This window comes from Capricornis sumatraensis, chromosome 7 (assembly GCF_032405125.1).
Source record: "Capricornis sumatraensis isolate serow.1 chromosome 7, serow.2, whole genome shotgun sequence".
Classification (NCBI taxonomy): domain Eukaryota; kingdom Metazoa; phylum Chordata; class Mammalia; order Artiodactyla; family Bovidae; genus Capricornis; species Capricornis sumatraensis.
In genome coordinates, this window is record NC_091075.1 from 15,750,173 (window position 1) to 15,772,608 (window position 22,436).

Sequence of the window (22,436 nt, forward strand, 5' to 3'; positions counted from 1 at the left end):
TGAAAGTTTACTTGATAACCTCTCCAAAGTCACCTTATGACAGCCCTCCTTGAAATTAACTGAATCCTTGAGACATACACCTAGTATTGATTATTCTGGATCAACCAGAGCATATTTAGTCATAATCCTTATAAGAGTGTTTAGCAAGAATTTACTGATCATTCTTTTTCTTCATGAGTGTGTACGCTAGCTCTTCTTCATGGGGAGAGAAAAACTAGTGAGTCAGTGGCAACCTCCCAGCATGCCTATTTTTGGTAGTAAGCTGCTGCTACCCTAACCTGATGCAGCCAATCTCTTCAAATCTCTGGCCCATAGGAGTGAACAGATTCTTGATTCTTTGCCTCCCACAATGCATCCAAGGGACATCCAAGTTAACCCCCCACTGCTGGACAAAGCTGATGGGACTAGAAATGGGTTTGTAGCCCAAGGAAATGAATCCCAAGGTCATCCAGAGTACTTTCCTGATATCCTGATGAGAGATTAAGATGCCAGTCATGTACATCCCTGGACATTCAGTTCTAGGAAGGCCTTCAACACTCATTTCTGTGATTTTCCTGAATAAAATGATATACTTCAATTATACCAAAGGCTGGTTCCTAAAAGATATTCTTTTCTTTGTTTATAGCATCTGGTACATTTTATTTTGTCTAATCAAAATAAAACATTTAACTTCATTTATGAAAACAAACTTAGTATGTTTAAAACATTTAAACTGCAAACAGTTCATATGGTCAGTTCAATGGAAGCTCGGACAGGCAAAGTACAATAAACAGAATGAAATATCACACACATGCCTCTGTATAAATCAATATGAAAGGATATCTAAGATATTTCAAATGGAAAAAGCAAGTTACAAAATAAAAAGCACAATGAGCATTCTCTGTTAAACACCTCCTCCAAGCTATTTAGATAGTATTATTATTTTTGCATATATGTTGTTTTTGTAATATAAAAACAGCAAACTTAATGATAATTTCAAACACATTTATTTTCTAAATCACTTTGAGGTTGATTTGTGTCATATAATTTCAACAAACGCAAGGTTTACAGAAAAACTGTGGTAAACAATGTAACTGTCTCCAGGAAAAGTCGTATTTACAAATTGAAGAAAAACTATTTAATTAAATGTAGCTTTTAGAAAAACATTATGCATTACCACCATAAAAAAAAAGATATTCCTAAGAATAGCTCTAGTATCCAGTGAAATCTGAAGAGGTAAACAAAAAATTTTTTTCAGTCATATTCAGAAAATCTAATGTGTTGACTTGCTTGTTGAGTCTTTTCGAGTCTAATCTTTTCGGCTTTGGTGATTAACTACAGAGAAAAAAATCAGAAATTAGAAGGAACTGGATACCTAAAAACAGAAAGATAATTATGACTAGAAAAATCTCACAACTATTAGCTTGAATAAAATATTTTAAAAAGGGGAAGAGGAAAACAAATGAGATAATTAAGCTCAGGTCAAATCAGTTACAGAGAGAACTACCTAAGTTAGAGCTTATTAAATGTAGATATTAAATCTTTGAATTATCTAAGATCCTTGCATTTTAGTTCTAGACTACTAAAATTATTTTCAATTAAAAATAACCAATAATTTGGTTATTATTTGATTAATAAATAACCATAATTCCACCAACGTGGACCTACTATTCAGCACAGGGAATGCTCCTCAGTATTCTGTAATAACCTAAATGGGAAAAGGATCTGAAAAAGAACACATGTATATGTGTAGTAACTGAATCACTTTGCTATACACCTGAAACTAATACAACACTGTTAATCACCAATGTGTCAATATAAAATTAAAAAAAATTTTTTTGACATTTTAGGAGGGTCGAAGACCAATCTTTGTTTCATCATATCCCTTGGGGTTTGAGTATTAAGACACTTTGCTTACAAATTTGAGAAATATTCTAAATAAGGATCTGCTATTAAAAGTACTTATTATTACACTCTTACATAAATAATCAAAAATTTTAAAGAAGGCAAATGAAGTTATGCAGAATAAAGAAGACCATTTAAAGTGCCCCAAAGCGGAGCAGTGTGAAGAGGCGAGAGCGACCCCTGGATCGACTTAAAGCCTGCGCCCCAACTGCATCCCCGTGTCCAGCGCCTACGTCCCACCGCCGCAGCCACCATGCCCAAGAGAAAGGCTGAAGGGGATGCTAAAGGAGATAAAGCCAAGGTGAAGGACGAACCACAGAGAAGATCTGCAAGGTTATCTGCTAAACCTGCTCCTCCAAAGCCAGAGCCCAAGCCTAAAAAGGCCCCTGCAAAGAAGGGAGAGAAGGTACCCAAAGGGAAAAAGGGGAAAGCCGATGCTGGCAAGGACGGGAATAACCCTGCAGGAGATGCCAAAACAGACCAGGCACAGAAAGCTGAAGGTGCTGGAGATGCCAAGTGAAGTGTGTGCATTTTTGATAACTGTGTACTTCTGGTGACTGTACAGTTTGAAATACTATTTTTTATCAAGTTTTATAAAAATGCAGAATTTTGTTTTACTTTTTTTTTTTTTTTTAAGCTATGTTGTTAGCACACGGAACACTTCATTGTTGTTTTTTGGGGGAAGGGCACATCACTAACAGAATGTCTCAGAAGCTGAATTGACATGGGGGGAAAATACCTTTCCCGTCTAGTTTTGAGAGACTTCCTCTTGGTTCCCAGGAAGGAGGGATTCCTTGATGTTGACACACATTAGCCACCTTGGCACAAACGCCTTGTGGTGTGGGAAAACTAAAATTTAGTTTTTATGTCCTCTTCTCCCTCTCCACCTCAGCACAGACTTGACTCCACTAAACCCAGAGACCTGTTGGAACCTGAACCCCGTGCCCCCCCAAAATTGATGACGAGTATGTCAGGCAATCTGGACTTTCTAGTGTCACCGTTGAGATGGTGTCCTTCAAAAGAGCAGCAGTTCCTTTTTTTAGGCTGCGGCTCCTTAGAGTGATACTTCTGCCATTTTCATTTCCATTTCCTGAAAGTCAGGGTCGGCTTGTGAAAAGTTGTTAAACAACATGCTAAATGTGAAATGTCAACCCTCACTCTAAACTTTCCCTGTTCAGAGCATCACATGAAGATTTCATTGGGTTTTTATAGTGGCTTTCTGATTTTGGTAGTCCATTGAAAAAGGGAGTTTGAAAGTTGTATACTGTTAACGATTGTCTGCCCATGTCCTGCCTGAAATACCATGATTGTTTATGAAAAGTATCTTTAATAAAGCTGGATACAGTTAAAAAAATAAATAAATAAATGAAGTGCCCAAAAGCTTTCTTGATAGAAAAACTAAAGTAGCATATTTAGCTTTGGAGGAAATGAAAATCTTATTCTCTTATAAACACAGATTCTAATGACTATTCATTAAAATAGTTTTTTTAAGCTGGTGATAAGTGGTCATTGGCAGGAAGTCACCATTATTTATTTTTCATTTTTTTAATTGTGGTAAGTTTTTAGGAAGTCACTTTCAGATTAAACTAAAAGTAAACTGATCAGTGGAGTCAAAACTTAAGTGTTTAAAACTCACAACCATATGCTTTTCGCAAATTTTATGAATTCTATCTTTTATCTATTTAATAGCTGACCTGTCAGTACTTTATAAAGGAAAGACGAGTTCGGTAAAAACAAGAAAAAATTCAAATGTGCTTTGCAAGCTAAAGAAAAATGAGAAAAGCCTCACTGTGTCTCCAATACCTGTTATCTAATGTTACTAAAATGCTTAATGTGATAAGGGTACACTAGAAAGATTTGGTGGAGGTAGAATGAATGAGACCCCTTATGGCAGGTCTTTCCTTCATCTTACTGACCTTTTGTTACAGGTCTTAATTTATCTGCACTTGATTTTTATGTCAAAATATCATACATAGAAAACAAAGTATCTCTTTATCAATTGTCTTTTAATTCTTTACAAACTGAATAGAGCTTAGAAAACTGTCCCCAGTAGCCCTCTCCTCTACAAAGTGAAAAGAATAACCAGGATTTTCTATTAGTATTTTTCTTTCACTCAAGTATACTACTGTAGAAATGGTAGAATGGCATGTCAGTGAGGCATTTACACTATACTTTTGACTGTTAATATTTTCTAAAACACTTATTTTCCATTACTAACACGCTTGCTTGCTTCCTGTATCCCAGCTACACTGGCCTCCTAGTCTGACAATCTCCCTTCAAGACCTCTGTGCTTTCTGCTGCCTCAGAGTGTCAAGCGGAGCGCCTAAATTCTCCTGGCTTGTCTGCTCACTTCCCTAAGGTCTGCACTACGGTCACCTCTGTAGAGAACTTCCCAAGGAACCTCATCTGATGTACCTCATTATACTTTTGAGTTTTCTGCACAGCACTGGTCATCATCTGACATATATTAACTCTAAGCCTCATGAAAAAAGGAGACCTTGTTACTCATGGCTAGACACTCAGTTCTTAAACAGTGGCTAACACAAACCAATACCAAAAATGTTAATTAAATGAATTAACAAAGTAGTAAACGAATAACCTTCTCTCTTCTGAAGAGCTAGGTCGTGTGGAAACTTTTTTCATTTTATGAAATGAGCAAACTAGTACTTTCACTGCTTTAGCTAGAATTCTATACTCTCAAATGTCTGCCTAACATACAAATCATGCTAAAAGCCTGATCCTATTCATTAACACATGAGAACTCTTCAACTCAATGAGAGAACTGCTCACTGGTTTCAACCCAATTTACAACATTCTCTGTCAGTGTGTATTTCCTTGTCTCAAATTTAATGTATATAGATGGAGTCTTTCTTAAATACGAAACTGCTTTTTTTCTAGTTTTAAAAATATACACAATTTAAATGATATTTTACACCAATTAGAAGGAAAAATATTATTTAACAAAGTGATTTCATTTCAATTGTGAGTTCTGGATTAATGATTTTAACATTTAAGTTAATCAAAGCTTAAGCAGGCTTTGAAATTAACACCTCATAGACCTGAAAGAGTCCTTAAAGAGGAAGGAGGCCTCTCTATCTCAACAAATTCAGTCTGCATTCATGGAAAGAGAATTAACAAAGATCAGTAGAAAACCTCCTCCCAAGTCATTTTAAATTCCAATGAATCCTAGGAGATGCAAGACTGATGAAAAAAACTTGATTTTCCAATTATAAAAAAAAGAATTTTATAAATAGGAACAATTAACAAACTTGGAACATAGGAAGTATGATTTTTCATAAAATAATGCACATACATCTTTTTGGATTTTACTGATTTTTACAGTACACATTTAGAAATTGATAATTATTATATGCCCTATTTTGCTCTAAGCACTTTAAGATGTACTAACTTTCACACGTATAATATTTTTAAAAAGAATAAACAGCTTACTAGCAACAATAAACATCTGATAAATTCTTAAAAGTAAAATTACTGAGAGACTTGCTTTAAATTATTTTTTTCTATAAATTATTTAATGTACTAATTTAAGCTTGTTTATTTCCCCTGTCAGCTATTCTAGAGAAAGAGGAATAAAGCTTACCATTGCTATTGGGAATGATATGCATAGTTTCTCAATCTTATCTGTAGAGACTCATATCTCTAAAAACTACACTCTAAATACACTGTGCTTTCTACCATTAAGACAATCTTTAAATAATCATTTACCACCAAGTTATAAAAGAAAACGGCCAGAAATTTAAATTGCTAAGTATGAACTGGTTTACCTTCTCAGTGCCTCTTTTCTTTTCACGAGGTTGATTAAGTTTGGCCTGCCTATCTACCAAAATCTTCTGCCAATACCTCTGTTCATGGTCACCTTTAAACAAACAAACACAAAAATGCTTATCACTGAACATGAGGATATAAATGAAGAAACACATCCATAGCTTTGTATTTTCAGTAGAACCAGAATAGTTGTCTGAGTTATTTAATGCCTTTTTTGCACATATTAGTGTAAAGAAACCTCCCCCAGTTTCATTTGCCAAACTTGGAAATTATAAAACAGTCACCCTAAAATAAGCATTGTTAAAATAAAAAAAAAAAGAGGAGGTTCTATAAAGTTTTACCAGAAAGAATCTCTAGTTTCCAGCAGTGTTTCTTTTTAATTTCCGAATGTGCAGTTACTACTGCTTGAGCATCCTGAGGAGTTTTAAATCTAGCATGGCATTCTGTATCTCCTTCCAGCAAATCAACATAAACAACTTCTGAGATTGCTCCCAAAGTATCCTGCATTAGAATTTAGAAGGGCTTAAAATAAATAATAAAAACATTTCATTATAATTCTAAAATTATTCCAGTGTAGGATCTATTATAAAATTGAGCCATATATCATTTCAAATTAGGGGTAACTAATTCATTCCAGTTAGCTTCTAAGATATATACAAATGGAGAATTCCTTGGCAGTCTAGTGGTTAGGACTCTTCACTCTCACTTCCAAGGGTACAGGCTCAACTCCTGGTCTGGGAGCTAAGATCCCATAAGCTAATAAGAAAGACACCCAAAACAGACCCCAAACCAAAAACCAAACCACCACCAAAAAGAAGACCTCAAAGCAAATGCTCTTAGAAATGGACTTGGACAAAGCTGAGGACCAATTTAACATCAACTCTAACAACTTTTTTTCATTTAACAGTATCTTTAAAATTGTACTAGATGGGAATGTGGCATAAGGAAAAAAGATCTATAGTACAGAATGTACAAATACTTTCCTCTAACCCTCAAATTTAGAAGAAGGGTTCCATGTCTGGGTGTAGTTAGAGAGTAAAATGAAAAACAAAACTGAAATGGCATTAAGTAAGAAGTTGTGTTTCCACTTACCTGGATAAAATCACTTAGAACTTAAAATATATGCAAACTTTTTATAACCACTTGTGAAAAATGTTTCAAGGAGCACAGAAAGATGTTTGGTTCTCAAGTTGTCTATGGGAATACAGATAGGGCCGGAGTTTTTACTCTGGTAAAACATCTAAGCAACCTCTTAAGAGTCACGTAGCAATGAGAAGTTTTACCTATAAGGCCTGCTGTGAGGGCAAATTAACAAGATTCCTGCATTCCCAAGTCATTTTTTTTTTCACAGCAGGTTCTACAGTGTAAGCAAGGTAATTATGCAGGAATGTTACACTAATTCTTAATTCATCAACTTCCATTCATAAAGCTAAAGTAACTGAAGGTTCCCAACTGAAAGAAAGAAAAAAAAAGCAAGCCCTACCTACCTCAACCCCTTGAGTTTAAACCTAAAATTTCAAGATGCAACTAATTTAGACTATTTATTTATTAAAAGAAATATTTATTTGGCCACACCTCTTGGCTCGTGGGATCTTAGTTCCCCAACCAGGGACTGAACCCAAGTCTTTCACAGTGAGAACTTGGAACTACTAACTACTGGACCACCAGAGGATTCCCTATATTACATTTTGATGTTGAATTTTAAAATTCTGAATTACAGAAAGAACTCAGCAATACCTGGAAATATTACTTCATAAGAAAAGTGCCTTAGTTAATAATAAAGAATAAGTTGTAAAAATCCATGCTTATATATTAATACAAGCCAGGTACTAAGTCTTAATTTATCCAACACTTAAAACACTGCCTATCACAAAATAGACACTTTATAGGCAAATTCAATTTAAAAACTGAAAACTGGAGAGAAATATACTTGCCAATTCTTCCCATTTCTCTATCTAGTTAATGAGTATTTAATTTAAACACAAAGAAGGAAATATAAAGTATTAAGTGATGAAATTTGAATGTGTTTACTGGTAGTAGTGAGAGTTTTGTAACTGATATATTTACTAAATATCCATTATAATGTCAGGCTAATCTCCAGATTTAAAACCCTTCTTAGAATGACAAATTACCCTGGCTATCACATGGGCAATTCACAGACAGCAGTAAGAATCATAGCTCAGTTTTTGTTCCAGCAAAATGTAAGTAATAACCTGGTTAATAGCATTTATTTTATGATTTTGGTGATCAAAAATGAAGAATTTGTAATTGACATAATTATCATTTAGATAATAAAATCTCTGATAAATATAATTAAACCTATTCCAGTTATTCAAAATAACAAACTTTGAGTAATTTTTCTTTGAAAACTGGGGCCATCTGACTAACCACCGCAGCATTTACATCTTCAATTTTTTAATCCTTTTTATTGCAAAGTCTATTTTGCTAACAAATTTTGAAGTGCAAGCTAGTATATCAATTTGGGATTGACCAAATTCCTCATCAATACTGTAGTGAGAGTCTAGATTTACGTGTTAGTGACAGATACAGGATTTTAAGGGATAGGGTTTCAGATAAACAGTGCTTACAGATGGTTACAATGAGCAACTTTAATGGTTACAGAAGTTAAAAAATGTTTACTGGTAACAGTCTATGGGAAACCAAAACAACATACCATATGGTGCTGACCTCAGCTAAGAATTATAAATATACTTGCTATGTTACAGAACACATTACTTAGATTAAAAAGAAAGTGTTTCACTTAAATGGATGGCAAAATTTAAAAGTAAATAGGGTACTCCCACTAAAAAGAGTATGGGAATAACAAATATTGCCATGCTAGTACAAAATGCTGTAGGGGATAAACTCTATAAAATGAAAAAAGAAGACGAGAACTGCAGGGATAGGAACTTAAAGTGTAAACTATAAATTCTGGAGATTGTCAAAATACTTTACACTTTCCTGTAATTGTTTCAAAAATTTTAAAATAATCGGTGTGGACTGAAAATACCAAAAAAACTTTTAGGAATAAAATTTTTAAAGGCTCTTCTTGCCATAAACAACAATCCTGCATTTTTTTCAGGAGAAAATTTCAATTCTCAAGAGGATTCATTAACAGACAAAAATTAAGTCTATGGTAAGTGAAGAATATGTACACTATCCCTTTTGTTTCAAAATAGTTCCGATTTTTTTTTAAGTCACAAAATCTTTTAGGAATTTATTGAAAACTAAAAGCTCTAGTGAAAACAAATTACAAATTCTCTAGTTTGCTCCAAATAAGAAAACAGCAAATAGTTACAGTTTTATTTTAGAAACAATCACAAACCAACTTTAATGTTAGTTCAATCTTTATGAAAGTTTTATCCCTAAGTATTGCTCCAAAATCTAGTTTCTCTGGATTTTTTCTGAAAAACAGAAAAGGTCCCCTGAGAAAACAAATATTGGGAAAAAGCATTTAACTTAATCTCCTCTTTTGCTATAATAACTACAGTAGGATTTCATCCTTTTCCTATATACAACCATTAGGGCACCAATAAAAAGCAGCACAAATTGCTATTTTCCTATAAAGGATTAAACTAAATTCACTATAAATTTGATTCAGTGAGGAATTTCAGGTATCAGAATTTGCTTCAAGTCAGACTTAAAGGGTTATTATGGAATCAAACCCAATAAGCAGTTTACCACGAGAACAAATTCTAATTTAATTTGCCTTATTTTCCATATTCAAAACACTTTCACATGGGGGTTTTTAAGAAGAAAGAGAAACAACTATCATGGGGATTCAAAAGCATCACCTTGACTTGTTTCCTGCCAGGTAAAGGCTCGGTGCTAATGATCTTCACAATCACACCACTCACAAACTGTGGTCCTGCTGCATTAACTTTCTCCTGAGGACCACACTCTTCACTGTTTGCTATTGACGCGAAAAGAAAAAGACCAGAAAAATATCTCTTAATTTAATAATTTAACGCGTATAGGCCTGCTCTAGAGTATCAGTAATGGTCTCCCAGCTTTATTTAAGTAATTTAAACTTACTCATAAGGTCATTATGTTGTAAGTTATACTATTTATTACAGATTACCATAAAGTAAAATACAGAAACTCTTATTACTGTAAATGCAAACTTTTAGCATTAGAACACTTTTAAAATCTTAAAGAAAAAATGTCCCCTTTCACTGAACCAATAACAAATTGTTTTACTCAATAAAGAAATAAACAGGTATAGGTACACCGTTACAATTCAAATGTGGAAATTTATATTTTCAACTTATGGGAATTTAAAATATAAATATCAAAGATCATCTTTGTTTCTACAAAGGCGATGAACTACAGACTAGGCACTCATCACTAATTTTGATTACTAATGAAAACTGTATAGAGAAAATTTATGTGATTAAAAAAGATTCAGTTTAAAATGAGCCCTTCAAATATTTTTAGGTTAAGGATAAATCATATCTGGACAACTTGAGAAATCAGTAATTGCTTTAATAACAACCACTATATAATTGAGTTTCAAAAGCTAAAGTTTATCCTACAATAACTCAGTGTGTTTTAGTATAAGTACAATATAATGTTACAAAAACTATCATATTGATGCTTACTTTTTTCATTTTTCATTCCGGAATTAGTAGGTACTCCATTTGTTTCCATTTCTGATTGTGATTTTATCTGGGATATTGTTTTTTTTAAAGAAGCCATGCTGGCTTTTTGCAGAGCTAAATACTCTTTCTTCAAATCCAACCATTCTGTTCTGTAGTGAAAATAATTGTACTTTTAAACAGTGACAACAGATCATTATATAAAAAGTAAGTCTCAAAATACAGACATTCAGTGACTTACAACCACTCCTTCTCCCAATCTTTCTTTAAACACAGTTAAATTATTTCCTGAGTTCTAAGTCTATCTGGCAAACAAGAAAAGGGGAGTTCCCTCTGTCCCAACATGCAGATTAAATGTTTTATATTTGCTGATTCAATTCTTGAGTATTTTTCAAATATGTGACTGACAAAAATAAAAGCACTGAGTCAACTAACTAGTAACATTTACTAGAAAAGTCAGTTAACTCTGGGTGAAAAATTAAAATTTTAAGATTTGTTAAACTGCTTCCAATTTGAAAGGTAACATTCCTCAGTATTTACTGGAGTCAAAGGAATTTCTAAGAAAAAAAAAACACCCCATGGAAGCAATTTATTTATTTACATACATTTAACGTGTAGAGGTTTCTTCAAACAGCTAGAGCCCCTCCAGATAGAAACACAATGCCTCTCCTGGCTCTGCAGGAGCACTCATTGTTACCCTAATCTGTGCCATCAAACAAGCAGATAGGGGATTTTTTTTTTTTTAAAGAGGAGAATATCTGTGGTAATGGTTTTAGCTGTTAACATTGACATCTGTATACTTCAAAAAAAAAAAAAAAATCCAGACCCACCCAGGACCATACATTCCCTGAGAGCTGATACATTAGAATAACAAAGAGCTCTTGTAATGATTCTCTGAGATAAAAAGGGAAAAGGAATTCAGGGGTTAAGAATAGTATAAATAGAAGTACCCAAAGTCCTTGCCTTTTAACCCTCCAAGAGGAAAACTGGAGTCTTTGGAAACTGTAATCCAGGAAAGTTAAGAAAGAAACTCTCTTTTAAAAGGTATGCCATTTCTTCTACTTATCTTCCACCTCTTGAGAAGATGGACTCCCTTTAACTTTAACATGGTAGTACTTTCTGTGATTTTTGAAATAGTAAGTGCTTCCATGTTTTAGTAGAAGTGAATCCAAATTACGCCACTGCATACAAGATGGCAACTTTTATATAATTTATCGAAGCTAAAAGGGGATCCCCTCTGCTTTAACATGGGGGTACCTGCTGTGTAAAGCAAAAGTAAGTGCTTCCATGTTTCAGTGGAGGTGTCTCCAAGTCAATACTTTAAAAGGACTTATGATCTGGCATTTTACCAAACTGTAGAAACTGGCTATTAATGAAGCTCTGAAAGTAATGAAAATGTAGCAAGTAGTCCTTTTAACGGTGAAATTGTTATTTCCACTTTGCTTAATGTAAGTTTGTCAGGCATTTATTCTGTTCCCAGATTATTTTCTAAATGTACTTTACAGGTTAAGAAAATTCATGTTTTTATTTTTCCCAAGACTGGGCTCCCCACCACTTAAACGTGGATGTACTTGCTTTGTACCTAAAAAAGTAAGTGCTTCCATGTTTTAGTGATGGTAAGTCTTCTTTTTTCATTTTATCTTCAAGAAAATGCAAGGAGTACTTAATTACACTGCTTGTCTTTGGTATATTCAAGATATACCTTTAAATCTATTAAGGAATACCCTCTACTTTAACATGGAGGCACTTGCTGTGACTTCATAAAAAAATAAGTGCTTCCATGTTTTAGTGCGGTGGTTCCTTTTTAAACCTCAACATTTCGCAACTTCTGTGCAGATCATGGCTTCAGGCCATTACTGTTGCTAATATGCAACTCTGTTCAATTCAAATTGGAATTGCACTTTAGCAATGGTGATGGAGTGTGTCATTTGCCAACAATATAATTTGTACCGGTGACTTACTTTGATAGTACTCGTAATGGAATAACCTCTTCTCCCATTTTATGCCTCTCTTTATGTTTTTTCTTATGCTTTCTTTTTGCTTTCAGTAGGGATCCGTCCTTTATATCTCCAGTATCCTTTTCCTCTTCCGTAGAGACTTCTAATTCTAAATTAACAAGAAATAAAGACATGAGTTAAGAAGAAAACTTTCCTTATCTAATCCTAAACATAAAGTCAGAAATACCTTTGCTTTCTTTACAAACTTCTGGAGCTTCTTTTTTAACGTTGTCTTTCTGAGACACTTTCTTAACCTTCGCTTTGGGAGTGAGGCAGTCTGCATCTTCAGAGCCGCTTCTTTTCCTCTTCCCTGCTTTGACTAAAGGTAAGCTGGATCCTTCGGTTTTTTCTCGTTTTTTCTTTTTCTTTGTGGGTTGCTTTTGGGGTTCAGTAACCTCTACTTCCGAGCTCTCAGATGTGGTCCTTGATCTTTTCTTACAGACACTTTCGTTGCTTGCATCCATATTTGACTCCTTGGTCTGGATATTGTCGTCTTTCTTTGTTCGGCCTTTCTTCTTCTTTTTCTTTTTTTTTTCTTCTGTAACAATGTTATTTTAATTACTTATTTTTACTTCATCTATGTTTAATAAAGTATTTAGTAATAACTCACCAGTTACTGTGAGAGCAGGAATGGGCTTGTTTTTCACTGTCTTGGGAAATACACCAGGTTTTCTTGGTGCTTCCTCTGGTGGGTTATTAAGAAACTGAAATGAAATAAGCAAAATTTTGTTACTGTTTAAAACACTTAGTAATTTTCTTTCTCTTTCTTTTAGGTTGTGGACCTACCTCAATAGCTTTTGCAGCTTGTTCTTTTGTTTCAAATTCCACGAAGGCAAATCCCTTTGGGTCCCCAGTAGACTTATAATGTGGTATACTTATATAAACAACACTGCCACATTTCCCAAATACTCTCTCAATCCAGCTGTGGTTAACATTTTTGGGAAGCAGTTCCTATGATAAATTAGTAATAATAAATAAAGTGTTAAAAACTTAACTGAAAATAAAGCTTTATTTAAATTGAATACTACAATGTTTCTGTTGAGACAACAGTTTCGAGCTTTTCCTGAAAAATGGCTTACCACATACACAGTCCGCTCATCCTCATCCTTTGGTCTTTCACCCAGTGGCTTTTTCCTCCTGATTCTGGTGCCTTCTAAATCCAGCTTTAAAACAGTACATAAAGTCAATACTAATTAACAGTATCATGTGACACGTAATATATGTAACGATTCTTACCTCTACAACAGCAGAACTTTTTAGTGCTCTGGCTATTAACTTTCCGTCCGTGGTCAATTTTTTCATTTTGTTGAATGACACAAGAAGTGATATATCAACATCTAATGAAAACATAAGTTTAAAAAAGATTCAAAAACGTTTTCAACTGTGTATATTGTACATTATATGCAGCATATATGGATTAGAAATAGATACAGCTCTTAAAACTGGCATAATACACTGAAGGAAACTTACATCCATCTCTAGATTTTTCTATCTGCTCTCGAAGAAATCTATCCTTGTGGAGATTTGCATCTCCAAACCAGAAGTCCACTTGCTTCACAATATCTGCAAGCACCTGTTTGACTCTAGACCGTTTCTTTTTCTCTACTTCTTTTTTCTTTTCTATGCTTTCTTCCATTGCCTTTTCTTTATTTCCACTTTCAGTTTCCATTTCTGTCAAATAGGAAGAAAAGGTAAATATTAAGTATAATTAGTGACCAAAAAATACTTAATTTAGCTTTTATCTGAAGGGAAATGGGCTCAAATATCTCTACCAGGGAAACAATTTCACTATTAGCTGCGGAAACATAGATTTTGCCTGTTTCTTATAAAATTTATCTCTTAACGTTAACAGCATTTTTTTCATACGTTCTAGTACAGAATGATATACTGACATGTTCATTTCACAACCTCCAATGAGAGAAAAACACTTTATTTTTAAAAATGTTCTTTACTTGCTGACAAGACTGCAAAGTTCTGGACAAACAACTATCTCCCTGTCTTCTCTACTGCACTTAAAACCTTACTAATTTGTTTATTATCCTAAAGAATTATTTCTTGGTTTTGCTCACTGGTACATTCCCATTTCTTGGTATATAGTAATACAAAAATCTGTTGAATGGTGTCATCTTAGTTGATACACTAAACTTAAATACACACAAAAATGAGTAAGCAAAGAACTAACAGGAGGCCTGGGGTGATACTAAGACAAATGGCAAGTTTCATCTGTCTTCTCTGGTGTACTGGGGTCGGAGATGCTATTAGTTGGTATGCATGCAGGCCTTGAGGCTGTGACCAGCATGATAGAATAGATTGGTGGGCTTTTGGGTATCAAGGTGACCAAAACACCATACTAATCTTAGAGAAGGGCAGGGGGGGGAGCAGTGTATGTGGGTTAATTGCTGTATTTTGGGAAGACTGGGACTAGGTCTCCAGATGAGATGAAGATTCTGCCCCTACTCTATCTTCTGTCTTATATCCTTTAAAGCTCAGTAAACAGTTATTAGATTAAAGCCTATTTGTGTCTCCTGAGTCTGACTGTCAGCTATAATCTGAAAGTGCAGCAGGGATGCTGCAGATAGAAACAGAATTTATTCCAAAGTGACATTCAGGAGGAGGGTACGAAGCCATGAATGCATTTCACTTCAAACCTCCAACTAAATGTGCATTCTCATCAAAGGAAGAGTATTTTGGCATTTTAAAAACAGGCTTCTGTTGATCGGGTAACTACTAATTTCTAAAACATAGGTAATTATTTAGATGATGCTAGCCTAACTCATAAAATGGAAGTACATGCCAAAATTAATCATTAGAAAAATAATCAGGTGCTGCATAACCATTTATTTCTCATCTCCCACTCTCACTTCAACCCATCCTGTCAGGCTTTCCTTTCCATCATTCTAATGAAACTGAAAACTAGGATCCCCACTGTCTACCAGGCCTCTCAGGAGCATTTACAGTTGCTAACTCCCTCACTGAAAACATTTTCCTCATTTGGCCTCCATGAGTTGTCTTCTCCATTTCCTTTTCTGGACCCTCTGACTCTGCTCTGCCTTTCCATGATGCCCTTCAGTCCTGGGCTCCCTTAATCTACACACATGACCTTCCAGAGGGCCTCTGGCATTAAGCTCCATGGCTCTCTATGCTGATGTTTCACAAACCTGTCTTCTCCACTCGTGACTTACCCCATTACCTCCCCATTCCAACACGCAAATACCCACCTGACCTCTTCACTTATTCATCTGAAGCATATCTCAAGCTTAAACTGAACTCTCAAATTTTAGCAAACCACGTTTTTTGCCTTGTTTTTCCCATCTCAGAAAATACCAGTGAAAATTGCTGAGAGGGCACAAACACTGAAATCCTTAATTTCTTCCTCACACCCCACAGCCAATTCATTAGCATTTCTGTTAGCTCTAGCTTTTCAAAATTCATATGACTCCTCATTTCTTCATCACAACCACCTGTTTCAAGCTATCATGGGTATCTTGCCTGCAGTTTAAACACATCCTCACATTTACTTGCTTCTACTCCTCTTCCATTATCAATTCTCCAGATAGCAGCCAGAGTGATCATTTAAATATATAAATAAAATGTCAATTTCTTGAACAAAATCCTCCAAAGGTTTCTTATCCCAGTCAGAATAAAATAAAAAATCCTTATTGTGGCCTATAAGTCCTATTAGATCTGGCCTGGGGATTTCGCTCTAACTTCATTACAACCTCAACACACCATCGTTCTGTTCCTTGAACAGTCTAATGCATTCCCATTCTTTTGCTCCTGCTGTTTCCCAGGTTTCCTGTCACACCTGCAGGGATTACTTCCTTGTTCACCCAGGCCTCTGCAAATGTCACTTTCTCAAAGAGGCTTTCTCTTTCACCAAATCTAAAATATCCCTTCCCTGCCAACCATAACCCTACCCTCCCTCACTCACCACTTTCTATACTTATATGCTCTTATTCCTACCTGGAATTATAATTTTATTGCCTGCTTCATTACAATTTAAACACTACGAAGGCAGAGACTTCAGCTTGATCACAACCTTGGCATTTATTGTATAGTTAAGTAATATAACTAACAGCATCTAATAAATTGTCAAGTATTGAGCATTTCAAGTTATTTTGTAAGGCGGTAGAATTATAAACAAAATACAAATGTAGGCTATGATCGTCACTACAGAATTCACTACTAACTCTTTCATCTGAAAAATCTATAAAGGGCAGATTACCACTTCTCCTGGTGGCTCAGAGGTTAAAGCATCTGCCTGGAATGCGGGAGACCTGGGTTCGATCCCTGGGTCGGGAAGATCCCCTGGAGAAGGAAATGGCAACCCACTCCAGCACTCTTGCCTGGAGAATCGCATGGAGGGAGGACCCTGATAAGCTACAGTCCAAGGGGTTGCAAAGAGTCGGACAAGACTGAGCGACTTCACACACACCACTTCTCCATTTGTTTTCATCGTCAAAGCCACCGTCTAAGGAGATAGTGGGCAAAACTGCATAAGCACAAAAAGCCACAAATCTCCCAGAAATCAGACTTTTCCCAGCATTCTCTTCTCAGCCCTGATACTCTCCTTCCTTTCTCATATATAAATATATATATATATATATTTTGTGGCCTGGAGAATTAAGTTCAGAAAATCTTGCCCCATGTGAATAACACTCTGCAATTTTCAATCTTAAAAATCTGTAGAGAATCAAATATACCTTCATTTTCGAGTACAGATATGGATTAAACAGGAAATAAGCTATGGTACAAGTTCTCTTCCCTACACATTGGTTGCAGAAGATCAGGAAGTTACATGATAGTCATAGTTTACTTTTTCAATGTCCTATGATAACAAATAGGTATACTGTCATTCCATACATTCCAAATCAAAGTTCTTATCTTTCTTAGCAATGTCTGTTCTGCTGTTCTTCTCACCACCCTCATTTTATTTAAGGTTGACATATTCTACTTAGTTAACCAGTCGAGCTATTTACTAGCTGTATGGATTTGGGGCAAGTTAACTCAACTTTCTACGATCTACAAAGTGGAATAAAATTTATACTGACATACTAGGGTTATTTTAAAAATTAATCAAAATGGATAAAGCACTTTCCATTGCTGCTATACAGCACACAGTCAACAATATCTAACTGTTATTTATTATCATTTTATCATTTACCGATCTGTCATTAACCCCTATCAATGTAACCTTTGGAATGGCTCTTATCTTCATCCAGTGTTTTCCACAACTACTGTTATAATAACATGGAAATAGTTTATAAATTGTTTGAGAAGTCCTCCATCCTTCACAGAAGCTGTGTAACTTGTCTAAACACAGGTCTAATTTTGTGACTCTAATGCTAAAACTTTCAACAATAATAATTCTTTAGCATCTTTTGGTAACACAGCATATATTTTTAAAAAATTGTTAAATGAATCAACTAGTTTCATAGGGTTTAAACAAAGAATAAAAGTTACTGTGTAACACCAGTTACTTTACACACCTTGTTTTAAATCCTCATAATCCCTCTAGGTTATTTCTCTTAACTTTTTACAAAGGCTCAAAGGTTAAGTGACCTGGCTAAAGCTAGCTAGGTAAGTAAGCTCAGGTATGTTTAACTTTCACACTGCCTACGTTTTAGTAGAACCTCTTGCAACCTCTTACCATGTAGTCTATGTTTTGACTCAGAAATCCTTTTTTTAAATTGTTTTTTTTTTTTTACAATGTTGTGTTGGTTTCTGCTGTACAACAACGCGAATCAGCCATCTGTGTGTTCGTGCTAAGTCGCTTCAGCAGTGTCTGAGTCTTTGTGATCCCATGGACTGCAGCCATCCAGGCTCTCTGTCCAAGGAATTCTCCAGGCAAGAATACTGGAGTGGGTTGCCATGCCCTCCTCCAGGGGATCTTCCTGACTCAGGGATCTAACATTGCATCTTACATCGCCTGCAATGGGAGGCAAGATTTTTTTAACAGTAGCGCCACCATCAGTCATAAACATACATATATCCCCTCACTCTTGAGCCTCCCTCCCCTTTCTCCATCCCACTCCTCTAGGTCATCACAGAGCACCAGACTGGGCTCCCTGTGTCATACAGCAACTTCTCACCAGCTATCCATTTTACACACGGTAGTGTGTATCTGTTGATGCTACCTTCTCCATTCATTCACTCTCTCCCTCCCCACCCCAGCTGTGTCCACAAGTCCATCTCTCCTGGCTCAGAAATTCTTACCCTGAAATCCATGGAATTTGGGATGGATTTCAAAAATTACTGTAAATCCCACGAAATTTTCAAAGGTAAATTTTAAAGAAAGGTGAAGCCATGACTTTTCTACATTTATAAAATGAACATGTCAATCATTTTAAGTAATTAACCAGGGAACTAGTTAAGTGCTAAAAACCAGTTCAAAGGTGAACTCAAAAACTAGACAAGCACAAACACAAGCAAGCAAAAATATTGAAATGAACTTGTTAACAGATGTAACACTAATCAGGGCAATAACTCTTAAGACTTATTTCAATTATAACTTACATAATTGTAACATAGCTCAATGACAATGAAAAGCAGAGGTAAGCTGGAAAAGTAAGCTAGACACCTCTTTTTTTTTGGCTATTTCAACGTCTTTCACAATTTTTCTTTAAAAGGTTATAGAAAATATTTAGAGATGTATATGTATTTTCCTGGGAGGCTCATCCATATCTTTTAAATCACGTTTTAAAAGGAAATGGTGTGTCAAAAAGGTTAAGAACTATAGTTCTAGTCACATCTTACTATCCAGCGTTGCCTACTTTCTTGTCTCTGTGCCTCTGCTTTAAAAGCTTCTCATCTTCCTTGTCTTATCAAGTCCTATTCAATTTTCAAGGCCCAGGTTAAACGGCATCTTACTCTTTCTAGCTTTCTGCTAGCACATTTCCCCTAAACAACCGCCTCATCTGTTTCCCTTTTAAGTATGTCTATTAACGCACTCAATAATACACTGTATTTTTTCTTCCTTCCATAACTGGATGTTCAGCTCTCTGAATGATAGAGACAAAAGTTCTGAAAAAGGAAATGACTTAATTTAAAAATACAAGTCCACATTCGCTATCTTTGGCCACCAAAACTCGAATCTGAGAAGAAAAGCAATTCCCCTTTTGACTACTGCCCCTTTAGGTACCCGTCCTTCCTCAAGGAAGCCGTCAAACGCGGGACTACCCCAAACCTCCCAAAACCGGACGGCAAGCGCCCCCAATCACTAGAAAACTGGAACTGCAAGGGCTGCCGAAGGAGTCTTGCGCGTGCGCACAGAGAACCAGGACACTAGGGCAATCTAACTGATGGGTTGGTGGGAGGGGGCGGGATGAGAAGGACCAGAGATGACAGAAAAGACCGACATAGAAAAAGACTGAGAGTAATTTAGATCTCACCCAACCTGGGCTTCCCTAGAGGCCACTTAGAACTTACTCTGTCCAATTCCCAAAATACAGGGCCAGAGACTGCGTTCTTCAGTCCTTCGCGTCCCCCGAACCTTATAGTCGTGGTTATTTTAGCGTCACATGAGCGACAATTCTTCCGAACGCCTTGGAAAAGATGGGCCCGGAGGTTGTGCGACCGTCGTTTACGTCACAGGCGTAGGCCCGCTCAGCGTGGGGGCGGGACATCGGAGAACGCAGTCGCCACAGAGGCTAGCAGCCAAAGAGGAAGTTGATTGGCAGTTTGAAAACGGCCGTTCTGGTCCGGAGCCGTGGTGGGCGGGCTAAATAGTGGGGTTTGATCTGGTGCGGTCGCGAGTCGATGATGTCACGGCTTTTCGCGGGAGAAGTTCGAAAGTGGGTTTTGTGCAATGAGCAAGTTAAAAGAGCTGTTTCCCCTCGGGAGTTTCTGGGGATTGAGGGTAGATAGGCTGGAGTTTTGAGATCGAGGTGCTGTCACTGATTTTGATGCGACGGGCGAAGGAGTTTGCTCCGCCAGACGGGGTTCGGTAACGAAACTGTGTGGAGATAAGGTTGGTTCACGGCTTGGCTCAGCAACCTGTAAATAATTAGTGCTTCGTCTTTACCACCTTCCCCCAACTCCTGCTGGGCAGTTCCGGTATCCGTGTGAGAACCCGGGATGGTTTTGCTGTTTATTTTTAGGACTGACAAAGGGTCACGTCTTCATTGTCATCTGGTTACACACGATAGTGATAATTAGAACGTTGGCAAATGAAATGTGAGCATCTTTTGGTTGTCTGGACTGGACCGTTTCTTAAAAGGCTATTGGGCTCGTGATTCTTAAATTTTTAAATCTGTGAACCACTTAGGGATTCGAAAGATCCTGATTGTTCCAAAAGAAAAGGACCAAAAACATCTCATCGTACTTAGCAAGAGCAGGTCATATTTTAGTGATAACACCGAATTTTATACATAAATCTAAAAAACAGCACAATAATGTGTGTGTGAAGATATGTATGTATTTCTGTACTAAATTATCACAAAACATCTAATCTCTCCCCTTTTTTTGAAGTGTAATCCTTTAAAGTAATCTACCACTTAACAAGAGTTTGTACCGTCTCAATACCTTTTACATTGCAAAGCCCTCAAGTAATATTTCTAATTTAGGAAAACAATGGGGGAATTTATTTTGCAGTTGGTAGACAGCATATAAGTAATCCTAAAGAAGTAAATACTGGATTTCTAACCTGTAAATTGTGATGGTAATAACTTTTCAGGATTATGAGACTGATAAATATTATGTGTAAAGAATCCAGTCCCATTCTTGCCTGTTACAGTAGGTTTTCCAGTCACATAATGTAGTTTTTGTGAATGGGAACACCAGAATTTAGACTACTTAGTTTTGAATTCTGAATCTGCCATTTATTTACTTCATGATCTTAGGCAAATTACATACCTATGTACCTCACTTCCTGTTTTTGTAAAATGAATATAAAAAATAGTATCTGTACTATAAGGTGTAAAATTTAAAGCATTTTAACAGTGTTCTAGCATATAATTTACACTGAATAAATAATAACTGTTATTAAAGGGATCTAATGTTAACTGCTACATGCCAAGCATTGTGTTGACACTATGTAGTCTTAACTACATATATAGGATGTCTAACCCATTCAGTGGCTAGAAGAAAGTTGCTGTTCAAGCAGCAGTCAACGATGTGTTTCTTTGGACCTCTGTTATCTTCTTGGCATTCACTAGGCATCTGTCAATCCTGTTAGCTGGAGGGGAGCGATTAGGATATGGAGTTATATTTCTGAAAGGCAGTGCCTCTGTAGGTCTGGCCCTGTGCTGTGAACTATATCATGGGACAAGTATTCATATCTCATTTGTGTACCGTTTGCCCTGCCCTTTCTCCATTTAGCAGCCAGAGCAATCTTTGTAAAACCCAAGTCAGATTATGTTAACTTATTCTTGAAATTCTGCCTTGGCCTCCTACTGTCTTTTTAAAAAGTCCGAACAACTTAGCATAAAATAGAATGCCCTTCGCATCCTGTTATTGCTCACTTTTTCAGACTTATCTCTCACAACTCACTATCTTACACTTGATTATAAACTAGAGTTCTTTGATTATGCCTTCCACAGCTTTTTTGTACATGTTATTCTTATTTGGAAATACCCTCCTTGGGATTTTTCCTTGGTTAATGATTATTTCGGTTTACAGTGTATGCATTATGTCTTTCAGGAAACCTTGCTTGATGCCCTAGACTGAGTTGGGTGCCCCTCCAGTGCTTTTCCTTCCATATTTTTTGTAATTACTGTTTATTACCCTGCTATACTGAAATTCCTTGAGACTAGGAGTAGTATTTTGTTCATTTTAGTATCTTGGCCTAGCGCTGTGTACACACAGTACATAGCACACAGTAAGTAGTAAATATATATGATTTATAAATAACATGTAGGTGGCCTATTTTTGTACATTTTATACATATAAAGGATGAATTTAATCCAGAATTGCAAATTATTGCTTTATTGAATACCTGTAGGTTTCAAACTTGAGTGTGTATCACTGTCACCTGCAGTGCTTTTTAAATTACAGGTACTGGACCCCAATGCCAGCCTTTATGATTTAATAGCTCAAGACTCAAGAATTTGAATTTCTAACTAGCTCCCAGGTGTTGCTAGTGCTATTGGCCCAGGGATCTAAGGCAGTGGTTACAAATAATAATACTTTTCTTTGGCATCTCTATTTACTTCAGTTCATTGTCAGTGATATT

General features: G+C 36.0%; 1 protein-coding gene and 1 pseudogene across 3 annotated transcripts; one reads left to right on the forward strand and one right to left on the reverse strand.

Annotated features, from left to right (window-relative positions):
• Window positions 1-1,022: 1,022 nt before the first annotated feature.
• On the reverse strand, window positions 1,023-19,813 carry LARP7 (La ribonucleoprotein 7, transcriptional regulator). Of its 3 annotated transcripts, none has more exons than XM_068975439.1 (13): window positions 19,694-19,813; window positions 13,736-13,936; window positions 13,502-13,602; window positions 13,345-13,428; window positions 13,052-13,216; window positions 12,876-12,969; window positions 12,453-12,800; window positions 12,230-12,374; window positions 10,272-10,420; window positions 9,465-9,583; window positions 6,012-6,171; window positions 5,670-5,761; window positions 1,023-1,314 (listed from the first exon to the last, which is right to left on the reverse strand). In XM_068975439.1, the coding sequence occupies exons 2-13, from the start codon at window positions 13,932-13,934 to the stop codon at window positions 1,234-1,236; spliced, it is 1,737 nt and encodes a 578-aa protein (XP_068831540.1). In that variant the 5' UTR covers window positions 13,935-13,936; window positions 19,694-19,813; the 3' UTR covers window positions 1,023-1,233. The 3 variants fall into 3 exon arrangements, with proteins under 3 accessions (XP_068831540.1, XP_068831539.1, XP_068831541.1); XM_068975438.1 differs by having other exon boundaries at window positions 12,453-12,803; XM_068975440.1 differs by lacking the exons at window positions 1,023-1,314; window positions 5,670-5,761 and having other exon boundaries at window positions 6,115-6,192; window positions 12,453-12,803.
• On the forward strand, window positions 2,055-2,851 carry LOC138082145 (non-histone chromosomal protein HMG-17 pseudogene; annotated as a pseudogene).
• Window positions 19,814-22,436: the final 2,623 nt, after the last annotated feature.